At 40.2% G+C, this 14667-nt stretch overlaps 1 protein-coding gene across 4 annotated transcripts in view; it reads left to right on the top strand.

Annotated features, from left to right (window-relative positions):
• LOC117952683 (abl interactor 2-like) overlaps nt 1-14667 on the top strand; it is a 71316-nt gene that overhangs the window by 39606 nt on the left and 17043 nt on the right. For 2 of the 4 annotated variants that reach the window (XM_034885181.1, XM_034885179.1), the window contains exons 3-5: nt 5056-5232; nt 7749-7766; nt 10685-10788. In XM_034885181.1, the coding sequence (XP_034741072.1) occupies nt 5056-5232; nt 7749-7766; nt 10685-10788 (299 nt within the window). The remainder of the gene's footprint in view (nt 1-5055; nt 5233-7748; nt 7767-10684; nt 10789-14667) is intronic. The other 2 variants (XM_034885180.1, XM_034885182.1) reach the window with 1 other exon arrangement.

Raw genomic sequence — 14667 nt, 5'->3', positions numbered from 1 at the left:
GAACACCAAGGGTTTGCAGCGCTATCAAAAAAGCAAAGGGTGGCTACTTTGAAGAAACTAGAATATAAGACATGTTTTTAAGTTATACACTTTTTTGTTAAGTACATAACTCCATATGTGTTAATTCATAGCTTTGATGCCTTCAGTGATAATCTACAATGTAAATAGTCATGAAAATAAAGGAAACGCATTGAATGAGAAGGTGTGTCTAAACTTTTGGCCTGTACAGGGTTGCTGATTCAAGTTCCCATAGTACGGAGTGTGGACTGGTAGCTGGAGAGGTTCCAGTTCACTTCCTGTCAAGGTGCTCTTGAGCAAGGCTCTGAACCCCCCTCCCCCAGCACTCGGACATCTCTCCATTAGTGCATGTGTAGGACCTAAGCATGTGTGTGTAGTTCAGGCCTGTGTGTAGTGTGTAATAACAACAGAGTGTAAATTGTAATTTCCCCCATAGGGGATCAATAAAGAGTAGAAATTATTAGTAGAACTTATAAATTATTATTATACAGACAATCATATCAAAACTCATTCTGCTTTATTCAAATTTCTTTTTTAATGTCTTAATGAGGAACCAAAGGCTCAAAAACCCATATAGATTAGACTTGTATATTTTACTATATCAGCTTATTTCCGTTAAGGGCGGGGGGAAAAAACCATACAGCCGATTGCGACATTTTTAATGGCTATACTGTATCGATACACAGGCGCCAAGTATGGATCTTTTATTAGTTATTATATTTTTGTTTTTTCAGTTTGTCACATTTTGAAGCAATAACATTGAAGTGATATGAACAAACAGAGAAATATTTCTTTTTAGATAAAAAAGATGTTGAAAAAGTTTCCTTTTGGGGACATCATTTTAATTTGGGAAAAATTAGAAGTCGGAAAATAGGTTTTAAATTGAAATTAATATGGAATATTGCAAAATAAAATTGCATTATTATCGTTACGTGGCATAATTATCGTGATTATATCGTATGGGGAGACCGCGAGGGATTCTCACCCTAATCATTTCCAATTTAACCTATTTACCGCTGACCTTTCCAAAGCGCAACCAATGAGATTTCGTGTAGCCGGCTTGAGGGAGGAGAAAAAAAAGCATGTAATATAGGCGTGATTGTTGCACATTGTACATTATTATGATGTATTATTCGTAGGATTTCCCTGCACAAATAGGGAAATATACATAATATATATTATATATTATAATACATATTATATTCTATCCCCCCAAAGAGACCCAACATTTTTTTTAAGGACGTCATCTTGGGAACTCACCCGCGTGTCACGTTTCCTAAACTCAGCTGTCGATATCTTCTTTTCCTACACCCAACCATTGCGCTCTCCTTGCGGTAACACGTCTCTTGGCTTAAGGAAGTCGGCGTGTATATTTACGTGAAGTCATGACCCCATGTTGTATCCAGAAGAACATTAATCGACAATGAATATGATTGTTAGTTGCAGCTCGGCTCCATGATGTCACCCTTTTCATCCTTCTTGCGTTAGCAGGCCTGTCTCTTTGAGTATTAATGAAAATACAATTAACACCTCCCTTGAATCAAGGCCCGGCAAACAGGTTTTTATAAATATTCAAATGCGTAACTCCCAAAATATCTGCAGAGTGAGAGCACAGAACCAACCAGTGTTAAATGTGAGAACTAACTCTCTTCTCTGACGGTGAATACGTTCAGAGCGTTTGGACATTATGATTAGAGAATCTGTGTTAGAAGCAGAAGATTTACACAAATTTAATGAATATGTAGTTGGATGGTTGTTGAATTTGTACCAAAATGTCTTAAAGGCTCCATTGCATGAAATGTCCCTTTTATGAGGTTTTTTAACATTAATACGAGTTCCCCCACCCCAGCCTAGAACAGTTGGCTAGAAATGATCCTAGGTGTAAACCGACCCCTGAGTATCCTGCTCTGCCTTTGAGAAAATGAAAGCTCAGATAGGCCAATCTGGAATCTACAAAATAGACTTAAGATACACTATTAGGAGACCATTAAGTAGGGGTGTAATCAACCAAAGAATATCTTGGTCGACTAAAGTCATGAAAATTTCAAATAAAAATTGACTGGGGGCGGTGCGGAGGGGCAGAAAAAATTAAATATGCAAGATAAAATAACTGTACTGTCCCGCAGTACTTGTAGGTTATGTGCAGTATATTAAATCGTTGTGACCTAATTATTTTGCACTGAAATGCCACTCGTGCTCAGTGCCTCGCTGTGTTGTATTAACTCTGAAGCTTTCTCTTTGATTCCCTCACATTTTGTGTGATGGTGTGCCGTGCTGGCGCTGTATATTAACAAGTTCTTATAACCTCAGCCCTGAGCAATAAAGCCGACAATTCCTTCTGTGATATTATTTTTGCGTTTGGATGGTAGAGGCTTAACATTCAGCGGGGTCTGGGGGAGTCTGGGGAACGCTACCGTTGTTGCGGAAGGGTGCGCCGGTAGTTATAACACTATTATTAGACTATGAAATATGCCAATTCTGATATGTTTATATAGCCTGCTCAAAACAGACAGGGCAACCTAACGCAGAAAAGTTAGCTTTCCGGTTTTAGGTGATATGCCATGTTTGTAGTCGAGCTGGGATGTGCAAACTGTTGCTTGCAAACTTTGCATTCAACTCGTTCCCGTCTATTTTTGTAAAATCCTGCCACACTGCCGATGTCTTCGACGTGGTAGAGGTGGACTGACTGTAAATTAAACACTCACAATTAGAGAAATATTCAGCAAACCACTAAAACAAGGATTTCTATTTCTTTCTTCAATCTGTCCCCAGTGGTTTGGACTAATCCAAAAAAAGTGAAAACAAGGGGGATGTTCTGAAGACAGACTGTTACCTGTGCAACAGGGATGCTCTGAAAACACCCCCATTAGCATTAGTGCTTTCCACCCATAAACCAAAACGGTTTAAAAATCATTTTTAAAAGATTACATGAATAGCTCTATTTGGAAATAATAAATCATTCTTGACTACTGCGGTGATTTTGTTGGGGAGTGAATCTACATAGAAGACAAAAATTAAAAAGGATCTTTTCTAATGCAAACCATTTTTTGAACTTTAATGCTTTACAAACACGGAAGCAACTCAGCTGTTACTAACGTTACTCTTCTGAAGTGATTTTGGAGAGGGAAATTAGGTAGAAATACGCTGGTTGACTATCATGACACCAGTGTTTTCATATAATAATCAATCTTGGCTAACATAAATGACAGTGACGGCATGTAGCTTCCTCTAAATGCCAGATTGTGGTCGACTAGATGGGTAAGCTCGTTAGTTTGATAAATTAATCAGACCTGCACGTCACGTGCACTAGCAACAAACTCTGTGTATCCAAGAACAATTAAATCAGTGGAAATTAGATCAGAAGCAGCCTTCTGTAGTAGATTAGAGTTACGTTTCCAGCGTTGTGGCCAACGTTATTTGGGACAGACGGACCCCTTGTTTCTTTAGGCTAACTACATTAGTTTTAGCCTGCCTGGTAGCAGCTTTCTGCTTGTTTCTTTCTTAAGCTAACTACATTAGCTTTAGCCTGGCTGGTAGCAGCCTTATGCTTGTTTCTTTAGGCTAACTATATTAGCTTTAGCCTGGTTGGTAGCAGATTTTTGTTTGTTTCTTTAGGCTAACTACATTAGCTTTAGCCTGGCTGGTAGCAGCTTTTTGCTTGTTTCTTTAGGCTAACCATATCAGCGTAAGCCTGGCTTGTAGCAGCTTTCTGCGGGGGGAGACGTTGTGATTATGTTGCATTAAGGTGATTTAGTTTGTATCTGCAGCAAACATAAAACCCTAACTACTGCAACTTCACTGACTACCCATCAAAACTATGCGCATCACTGTGTCAGCGGCAGCTGCTGCCTACGGTACTTTTCTACACACAGAGAGGATGATTTCCCATAACAAACCCCGTCGGACTAACGTAAAATACACACGTTGGCCACATGGCTACCTCTTTGAAGGGTCGGCCGGTAATAATCCTGTAAAAGAAGAACGCTGGAAGTTTACTTTTCTATCAAGCAGCAAAAAAGGATTAGAGTCAACATCGCAACGTCCTGTGATGTGACTATCGTGCATGCGCACATCGCAATGTCGATGCTAAAACACAATATCGTTCAGCCCTAATATAAAAGCATTCAGAGAGCACCATGGCATGGGACCTTTAATATATATTTATATATATATATATCTGTTAATAGCTTGTCTGTTAACGTTGAACTTAAAGGTTCTCTAAGTGATGCCACTCGTGTTTTAGGCTACAACATTTGTTGTCACGTACAGCAAACATCTCCTCACTATCTGCTTGCTGCCTGTCCCCTGAACACACTGTAAAAAAACAGAAGGGAGAGGACGGGATAAGGAGGTAGGGGCGAGCTAGTCTCGTTTTGTTTGAAATTACTTTGAACGGCAACAAGAAGTAACGTCACCCAACTTTGCTTAGAGCACCTTTTAATGTGCTGTTGTATCAAAGAGAGAAAAAAAATGTCTAAATGCATGCTTGCTCGTTCTTAATAACTAAAAGAAGTGAGATGTCTCACTCTGTTGCTAAAACTAGTGAGATGTCTCACTCTGTAGCTAAAACTAGTGAGACGTCTCACTCTATACTAAAACTAGTGAGATGTCTCACTTTGTTGGTAAAACAAGTGTGATGTCTCACTCTGTTGGTAAAACAAGTGAGATGTCTCACTCTGTTGGTAAAACTAAAGAGATGTCTCACTCTGTAGCTAAAACAAGTAAGATGCCTCACTCTGTAGCTAAAACAAGTGAGATGTCTCACTCTGGAGCTAAAACTATTGAGATCTCTCACTCTGGAGCTAAAACAGAGAACTAAACTCACAGGGTGGAAACAGGATCTGCCACAATGTGCAGTGCAAAGAAATATGGAGTTGTTTTTAAATGAAACCAAATACAAAATACAATTATGAACCAGAAAATGAGCAGAATATGGGACCTCTAAATGTTGAACCCTGTGTGATAAATCACAGATTACAATTGTTAAACCTGGTGTATAAATTAGCCCTTTAAAATTGACTCTTTGTCTCCTTTCAGACCGTTGACATCCACAAAGAGAAGGTGGCGAGGCGGGAGATCGGCATCCTGACGACCAATAAGAACACGGCCCGCTCACATAAGATCGTTGCCCCATCCAACCTAGAGAGGCCGGTGCGCTACATCAGGAAGCCCATCGACTACAACATGCTGGACGACATCGGACACGGAGTCAAGGTGGGAATCAGAATGAAGAAACCACGGGCCGGCGTACGCATGTCAGTACGGCACAAAGCGATCACACTAGTCAAACGTTTTCGAGCACGGTTAAACTGCGTGTAGCCTCCACAGGCACGTGAATCAGCCTCAGGGCTGCCGTTTTCTGGGAGTTTGTTCCAGATAAAACACCAACAAAAAAGAACGCAAAAAAAAATGCTCAAAGGTGAAGGGATCTAAATGTGCAGCCCAACCGATAAAGGATTTTTAAGACCGATACGACTATTTGGTTATTAAAAATCCGATATCACAATATATCGGCCTGTATATATATTTTTTTTTTCAAAATCCAGGAACGCGTTACAAAACAAAAAGATTTCCCTAACATTAGTTTTTTGTAGTTATTTATGAGTTCCCACTGAAATAATATGATAATAATTCAACAGAACAACAAAATATATTAAAGTTCTGATGAATAAAATGCATGAAAATACAACCTTAAGATATGAAACTTAAAGTCCTTTGAACAAAAACACAATAACAAAAATAATAATCAGAGTTGCCAACAGGGACATTGTAGAGCGTCCTCTGGTGGACAGACTATGCAACACCCTCACTAATGCCATCACTAACAAGACGGGTATGGCTGCAGCCTGGAGGGTCTAATGTCATTCCATCTCGTCTCATGCCGTCTCGTCTCATGCCGAGGTGTGTCCAACTGTAAATTCAGAGGGTCAAAAACATGAAATCAGGAATACTTTTCCAGATGGAGTCACGGTAAAATTCGTGACCATGTTTGTTGCAATCAATTGAAAAACGTAAAAAACTGTTAAAGTAACAATTTTGCCAGTGTTGTTCCCTGATATTATTGTAGCCTACATTTGATAAAACCTGCATCAGCGACGCAGCTATTTCTGCCAGCTAACGGCAGGATTTCCTGAGTAGGGATAACAAGGATCTGCACACACAAGAACAAGAAGACAAAAATAAACATGTTGCACACTTTCCAAGACTCCTGTTAATTTTATATTATATATTGTTTTCAAACTTCACTGGGACATTGCTGCAAATACAATTGCTTATCAACATTGCAAGAGGGCATGAGACGGGAGAGGCTCCAAGTTCCAGCCATAGAAGGAATTCGCCTATTATCTGCAGACGGACATATATTTTTAAATAGTAAAAGAAACAAATATTTTATTCATTAGCATGATAGTTGACGCAAGCTTTTCACTTTGAAAAGTAACAGAGATATTGTTTAAAGTATTTGTTTCCACATGCAAGCTTTTATTTTGAAAAGTAGAAGCTCGGGGACGGCACCAGGCAAGATGGCAGAAGGATTTTTTTAGTTTGCCTATAATCTGCAGTTCTTTTATAGACGGACATATATTTTAAGTGTTTTATTCATCAGTGTGATAGTCTGCATTCATCTTGTAGACATATTTTTTTAAGTATTTTATTAATTTGGATGATTGCCGTTACTTCTTAGTTAAAAAAAACCACCAAATGTTTCAAGCATTTTATTCATTAGCATGATAGTTGATGCAAGCTATGGCTATGAGAGATATTTTTCAAAGTATTTTATTTGGAAAAGTAGAATCTCGGGGACGGGACCAAATGGGATGCCAGAAGGAATTTTTTTTGTTTGGATATTATCTGCATTTATTTCAAAGACAGGATAACACGATAGTCGACGCAAGCTTATTTATTCCAGATGCTTGCTTTTTATTTTGAAAAGTAGAAGCTCGGGGATGGCACCAGGCGGGACAGCATGAGACGAGATGGCATGACATGGGAATTTCCAGGCTGCAGACATACACTCTCCTCACTAACAGGGACGTGGAAGAGCGTCCCCTGGTGTACAGACTATGCAACACCATCACTAACATGGACGTTGTAGAGCGTCCTCTGGTGGACAGACTTTGCCACACCATCACTAACAGGAAGTTTGTAGAGCGTCCTCTGGTGGACCGACTATGCAACGCAAACACTAACATGGACGTTGTAGAGCGTCCTCTGGTGGACAGACTATGCAACACCATCACTAACAGGGACGTTGTAAAGCGTCCTCTGGTGGACAGACTATGCAACGCCAACACTCATAACACTCATAACATGGTTGTTATGGACCGTCTGTTTTAATTTTTAAATATTAATTTATCAGAAGAATTTATTTGTTATTATAAATGATTCTGATTAATGAATATTTAATATATATTAATATATTTTTTTCTTTACATCGCCCATTATAAATGCCAATACCAATAGATCGGGAAATGCCTAATATCGGGCGATAATATTGGCCTGTTGATACATCGGTCGGGCTCTAATACAGTCCTACTATTATTATTAAGTACAGCTTGGCATTTTGTTAATATCTTCACTGCATCGTTTCCAACTTACTCTTTTTCTTTCTGCGTCCTTTTCTCTGTGTCTCTGAGATGTTATTTCTGTGTTTTCATGTTGCAGCAACACTAACCTCTACACAACTTCTCTGTTCTTCCTCCTGTTCCCATTGCTTTCACTGACGCGTTAAGTGGTTGCTGAGGTTCAAGGTAAGGACGCACAAGACTCATGTACCAGTGGTCTATTCTAATGTATTGTAGTGGGTATACTGTTCTGCATTTGTATAGGCCAGGATGGGGGGGGTCTGGGTGCCCGCCCTTGGGAAAATTTTAAGCGAAGAAGACTTCATTTCCTGCATTCAGACACACTTTTATGCACCAATTTCTGGTGGAAATACCTTTTAATTAGCCGATCAAACGATGACAGTTCAAAATATATATCAAACTAATAATGCAAAGTATGTTGTTACGTGTCATTGGGCATTTTTAAGTCAGTGTATGGAAATCCTGGAGCTTTGTTAATGGGAATACCGTATAGATTACACCACTGACCTGTACATAAAACAATACCTGGATAATACCTCTTGTGTCTGCAACTGAGGGAGGCACAGAGCATCATGAGTGTGAGAGAGATATAGAGATAAAGAGAGAGAAAGTATATCATCGCTGTCTGGCGTAAAAATCGTACCTCCATATTTTAACATTTAAATTTTCTTTTATGCTCATATTATGTTTTTTTGGCTTTTTGGCTTTCCTTTATTGTGTTATATATCTTTTTTGTGCAAAAAAAAAGTGAAAAAGGCCAAAGTCTCCCCCTCCCCCCGTGCGTCACTTTGTAATACACATCACAATGTGCTTGCCTATCATAGGATGCCCTCATACTTTGCTTCTTACTGGCTAGTAGTCCTTACCTAGGTACTGTCAGGGCCGTCATGCTCTGCTTCTGACAGGCTAGTAGTCCTTACCTAGCTACTGTCAGGGCAAGGATCCCTTTAAAGATAGACCTTTAAAATTCTTTGAGACCTTTCTGTTTAACCACAAACATTCGCTAATGCTAAACCACCAGACTCTATTTAAAAAAAGAATACTTTTAGCGTGTATAGAGCCAACATATTTTCACATGTAAAACAGTAAACTTTGTTAATTTCAACCAAAACTAGAGTTTTGATAGTTGGAAAAGAGGATAGACGACCTCAAAATGGCTTTTCAAAGTTTAATTTGGTTTCTGTCAACTTTGAATAAAGTGTATTTTACAATGCTAAAATTACTGTTTATTTACATGGAGTCTGGTAGGTTTAGCAGCATAATTTTGCGTATGTTTTCATATTTAAAAAAATCAATGTTACCCTTTTTTTTTAGATAATGTTTTGGGCATTTTAGGCCTTTAATGACAGAACAGTTGAAGAAGTGAAAGGGGAGAGAGAAGGGGAATGCCATGTAGCAAAGAGTCGAACCCTGGCGCTCTGCATCGAGGATTAAACCTCTACATATGGGCGCCCGCTCTACCAACTGAGGGCGCCCCAAAAGGATTTTACTCTTTAAAACAATTTTTAAACAATTTGGCATCATACAAAGAACATTTTCATTTCCATCCAGGGAACATTATAAAATATTTTAAAATATTTTAAAATATTAAAGAATTTAAAACAAACAGCAAAAGGATAATAACAAATACATAAAGTACAATACAAGGACAAGATTAAATGAAATGAAGGCTATATAATTATAATTCAACAAAAAAAATCTTGCAGTAGATCAGCTATATAGATAGATTTTGTACTATTAATTATTTGGATAGACTCAAAAAAGTTCAGAAATTCAATTCTGAAGTGGGTAAAAGCTTTCCACGATTTAGCAAATTTTTCTTTTTGCCTATGAAATTTCCCCTGTAGAATCAGGTTGCTCTTCCTCCTCTGTATGTCTCCTTTTTAGTTATCCATCACATCCTTCTAAAACATCTCCATGGAAAAATATAACAAAAAACAGCCCAATTCGTGTTTCCTTGTGTGTGAAAATTGTGCCTCAATTAGTTATTTCTGTAATCTGTAATCAGTCAATAGCAAAATGGTCACAGACGGTTCTTCAGAAGAAGTGCAAGCGCTAAAATTCTTAAAGGGAAAGTTCACCCCTCAATCAGAAATACACATTCTATAGTCATGGTCAATATTTGTATCATGATCTACTGCACTGTTTACATTTTCACTTGATTACTTTTTTCACTTTTACACTTTCATCATTACACACATACCATAGCATCTCACCATATCATGGTCATTGTATTTCTGTGAGTGATTTTTAATTTTTATTGTTTGATATATGTGTGTATATGTGTTTGTTGTGTTATGGTTGTCTTGCTGCTGGATGCCTAAAATTTCATTCCGGATGAATAAAGTATCTATCTATCTATCTTTCTATCTTTCTTTCTTTCTTTCTTTCTTTCTTTCTTTCTTTCTTTCTTTATTTCCTTCCTTCCTTCCTTCCTTCCTTCTTTCCCCTACCTGTAGTGCTATTTATTGTTTTGGCGAGTGTCCCAGTGTTGGAGATCTGCTACTACATGGCGCTCGGCACCAAAAAAAAAATCCATTTAGTGGCCAAACGTAAGTGCGCCTGCTCTTTAGTTGGTAGAGCAGGCGCACGTAGAGGGTCCAGGGTTTGAGTCCGACCTGGGACGATTTCCGGCATGTCTTCACCCTCTCTCTCCCCTTTCATAGCTGTCTTACCCATTAAAGGGGGAATTTCTGATTCTGATTCTGAAATGCCCCCAAAAAAATCTTTACAAAAAATGATAAATTAAAAAAATACTCAACAGCAATGTCTCTTTCTATTTTCTGTCTACCAAACTACACCCACTGACCGTATCGGATATCCATTAATGTGTAGATTAGATTCCGGGGTGAAGGATCTCTTTTAAATTCTCCCTAGTTCCTTGACCGTTTTAGTTGTTATCGGGAGATTTTGTGTATTTGGTGCTAGTTATTGGCCATTCAAAAATATGGGCCCCCAGACACCCAAACACCTAGACACCTAGACACCCAGACGACCCCCAGACGACACCAATAACCGCAGAGACCCATGCAACCAAGACATCCCCGCTGGTAGCCTCAAATTTTTATTTATTTTTTCTGCAGGGGAATGGCCAGCAGAACATGAAACTAGGAGGGGGACTCTCCCGGTCCAACCCCCCCACCCAGAAACCACCCAGCCCTCCGAGGGCCGGCAAGGGCATCTTTGGGTATGTAACACACACACATGCACGCATGCTCGCACGCACACGCATCACATATTCTCTCACCCTCTGTCTCACTCTCTGGTCTCTCGGTCTCTCTCTGGTCTCTCTCTATGTCTCTCTCTCTATGTCTTTCCCTCTGTCTCCCTCTCTGCTGTCTCTCTGTCTCTCCCTCCCTCTCTCTATGTATCTCTCTCTGCTCTTCCTCTCTGTCTCTCTCTCTGCTTTCCCTCTCTCTGTCGCTCTGCTCTCCCTCTCTCTGTCTCTCTCTCTGCTTTCCCTCTCTTTGTCTCTCTCTCTGCTTTCCCTCTCTCTATGTCTCTCTCTCTCAGACATGCATTAATCTGTCGTTGTGTTAGTCTTTTTTTTAATGGTTTTAACGGCAGTGAGTGTAATTTTGTCTTGAATGTGTGAAAGACGTCTGAATAATGTGGCATTTTGCATAAATGTTCTATTATATTATAAACATATGTAAGATTGTGTGTCGACACAAATCCTCCTTCAAAGAATCAGAGATTTATTGTTCTGATGCAGTTTGTGTGTGTTTGAGGACGAAGGATCTCGTGGCGAGTTTATTACAGATTAGACCCGGCAGAGGGGGTGACATCTCACACACACACCCACACACACACACACACACACAAACAAACACACACAGGAGTACGTCATGCATTGTGAAAGCTTGTTGTGTTCTCAAACATCTAGGTCATCCAGCTGTATCTTTTCTTCCTTTTCTCTCTTCATCTTTTCCTCCATTCTGATTCTTTTCTTTTCTCTTTCTGTTTTAAATCTCTTTCTATCTTCCTTCTTCTTCCCCCCTCACTATATTTCTGTCCATCTCTCTTACTGCCTCACCTCTTTTCTAACCTCTCTTTCTGGTACTAGGACTGCAGCTTACGATTACTTTCATAGTCAATTAACCTGTCAATTATGTTCTCGATTAATCAATTAGTTGTTTGATTTATAGAAATGTCAAAACATGGTGAAACATGTGGATCAGAGTTTCCCAAAAATCCCAAGTGGACATCCTCAAATGTCTCGTTTTGTTCCCAACTCAAAGATTTTCAGTGTACTGTCCTAGAGGAGAATATATAGAATATAGAATACATTCACATCTTAAATGTTGGAATCAGAGACATGTATTTTTTTAATTGATCATTAATCGGTTATCAAAATAGTTGGCGATTAATTTAATAATTGGCAACTATTCTATTCATCTAGGTCGATTCAATTTTATAGCATTTGGAAAAAATTAAAGTGGTTTTGAAATAGTATTGAGTAAAAGTTGACATATTCCAGTCTGTGATCATCCATCAACATACATTCCTTTTATTTTAGTCTAAATATTTCGTTGTTTCACGACCAGGACAGAATCCACATTGTTCCTCTTCAATCCGAGGTTCAACTATCGGCCAAACCCTCCTTTCCAGGACCTTGGAGTAGACCTTACCAGGGAGCCTGAGAAGTGTGATACCCCTGTAATTGGCACACACCCTCTGGTCCCCCTTTTTGAAGAGGGGAACCACCACCCCAGTCTGCCAGTCCTTAGGCACTGTCCCAGACTTCCACGCAATTTTAAAGACAGCCCCTCCACACCCAAAGCTTTCAGCATTTCTGGATGGATCTCATCAATCCTTGGGGCTTTGCCGCTGTGGAGTTGTTTGACTACCTCAGCAACCTCCACCAGGGAAATTGACGACAATCCCCCCATCATCCTCCAGCTCTGCCTCCACCACAGAGGACGTGTCAGCTGGATTTAGGAGTTCCTCAAAGTGCTCCTTCCACCGCTCTATTACGGCCCTAGTTTTTACCGCCCCTTGAGGCACCTAAGACCCTTAGACCACAGCTCCCCGCCGCAGCTTCAGCAATGGAAACTTTGAACATTGTCCACTCAGGTTCAATGCCCTAAGCCTCCACAAAGATGCATGAAAAGCTCCGCCTGAGGTGTGAGTTGAAAGTCCGTCGGACAGGGGCCTCCTCCAGACGTTCCCAATTTACCTGCATTGCGCATTTGGGCTTACCAGGTCTGTCCAGAGTCCTCCCAGAGTTTGTTGATCCCAAGAAAAATGGAAAATTCTGGTGTTACAGCAGCAAAATCAGTCACAAAGCACAGAATATAAATATAAATGAAATACTAGGGAAAGTATACATACGTACAATATACATGAAATAATAATATGAATAGAGTAAAAAAGAACACATTTTTGAATATGTACAGGATAGGGAAACAAAAATGTGCAACTGCTTAAATAATATGCTAAATGTTAAAAGTTATGCTACATGAAAATAAACCAATTGTGCAGGTTGCATTAGTGTGGTGTCCAGAAGTCTTATCTAGCACCCAGAGATTAAATGTTAAAAAGTGTTATTGCTTGTGGTATGAATGATTTCTTGTAGCGGTCCGTGCGGCATCGAAGCTGTCGGAGCCTCTTAGAGAAGCTGCTCCTCTTTTGGACCAGTGCGGGGTGGAGAGGGTGGTCAGGGTTATCCATGATAGATAACAGTTTGTTCAGTGACCTCCTCTCCACACAGCTTCAAATGTGTCAAGTTTTCAGCCGATCACGGAGCCAGCCGTAAACTCCAACGCAGCGGCGCTCAGCTGGGGGCTTGTGAGTATCCCCACACCCGCCCGGCGCCTCACACCCTGGGCAACTCCGGAGTAGGAAAGAGTCCAACCCCTTTCCAGGAGTACGGTTACAGAACCAAGACTGTGCGTTGAGGTAAGCCCCACCAGATCTAACTGGTAGCGCTCCACCTCCCGCCCAAATTCCGGGTCCTTCCCCCACAGAGAGGTGACGTTCCATGTCCCCAGAGCCAGCTTCTGCCGCCCGGGTCTGTTCCGTCGAGGCCCTTGACCTTCGCCGCAACCCATGTGGCAGCACACCCGACCCCAGCGGTTCCTCCTACAGTTGGTGGGCCCACGGGATGTAATCCCACACAGTGCTTGTTATTTACTGCTACTGTTATTAACCTTGACTTAACTATAAACTTCCTCATAAACAATAAGGTTGTTTTTCACTGGCATTGTGGATTCGGCATCAATTTTGCTGCTAAATCCATCAATAGCCAAGGCGTGTCACTCCACATAGGTGGAGTTTGTGAACCATATACTTGGCGTGATAAGGAACTGGATTCAGATTACATGCTCCCTAAAACAAGTATAATTTAATCAATGCAAGGTGTAATAACAATAAGCTTTACTTTTTATCCTCGAATTTAATTAATGTAGGTGACTTACTTGGCGACGCAGTTCACACCCCACTGATGACAGGTATCCTGTCATTAATTTTTGGCCGTAACATGGACATGTCTTAAAACAATTGGTGAAAATTTGAAATGAAACTTTTTTAAATGGTAAACAAATTAGTCTTGGATTAAAAACTATACACAAGTACCAAGTTGCAAACATTACACTGCTCCCTCAAGCTGTTCAATTCAATTCAATTTTATTTATATTATCAATTCATAACAAGAGTTATCTCAAGACACTATACAGATAGACCCAGTCCAGAATTTACAAGAACCCAACAGTTCTAGTAATCTCCTCCAGAGCAAGCAACAGTGCGACAGTGGCGAGGAAAAACTTCCTTTTAGCAGAAACCTCGGTCAGACCCAGGCTCTTGGTAGGCGGTGTCTGACGACCGGTTGGGGTTAGAATTAAGAGTGGCAATAACAAAAATAGAAAAAAATTAGTAGTCTGTAGCAGTTCTTTGTAGTAGTTCATGGCATAGCAGGACGCTGTGTGGCATTACAAGGCACAGCAGGACGTAGCAGGGCACTGCAGTGTAGCAGTTTGAACATGGCATAACAGAACATTGAGCGGGACCAAGGCGACAGCTGCTACCCTGATTTTGGAGCCTCTCTGATCCAAGGGAACATTCTGGG

This window comes from Etheostoma cragini, chromosome 11, assembly GCF_013103735.1.
Source record: "Etheostoma cragini isolate CJK2018 chromosome 11, CSU_Ecrag_1.0, whole genome shotgun sequence".
NCBI lineage: Eukaryota > Metazoa > Chordata > Actinopteri > Perciformes > Percidae > Etheostoma > Etheostoma cragini.
This window is presented reverse-complemented; position numbering and strand designations above follow the sequence as displayed.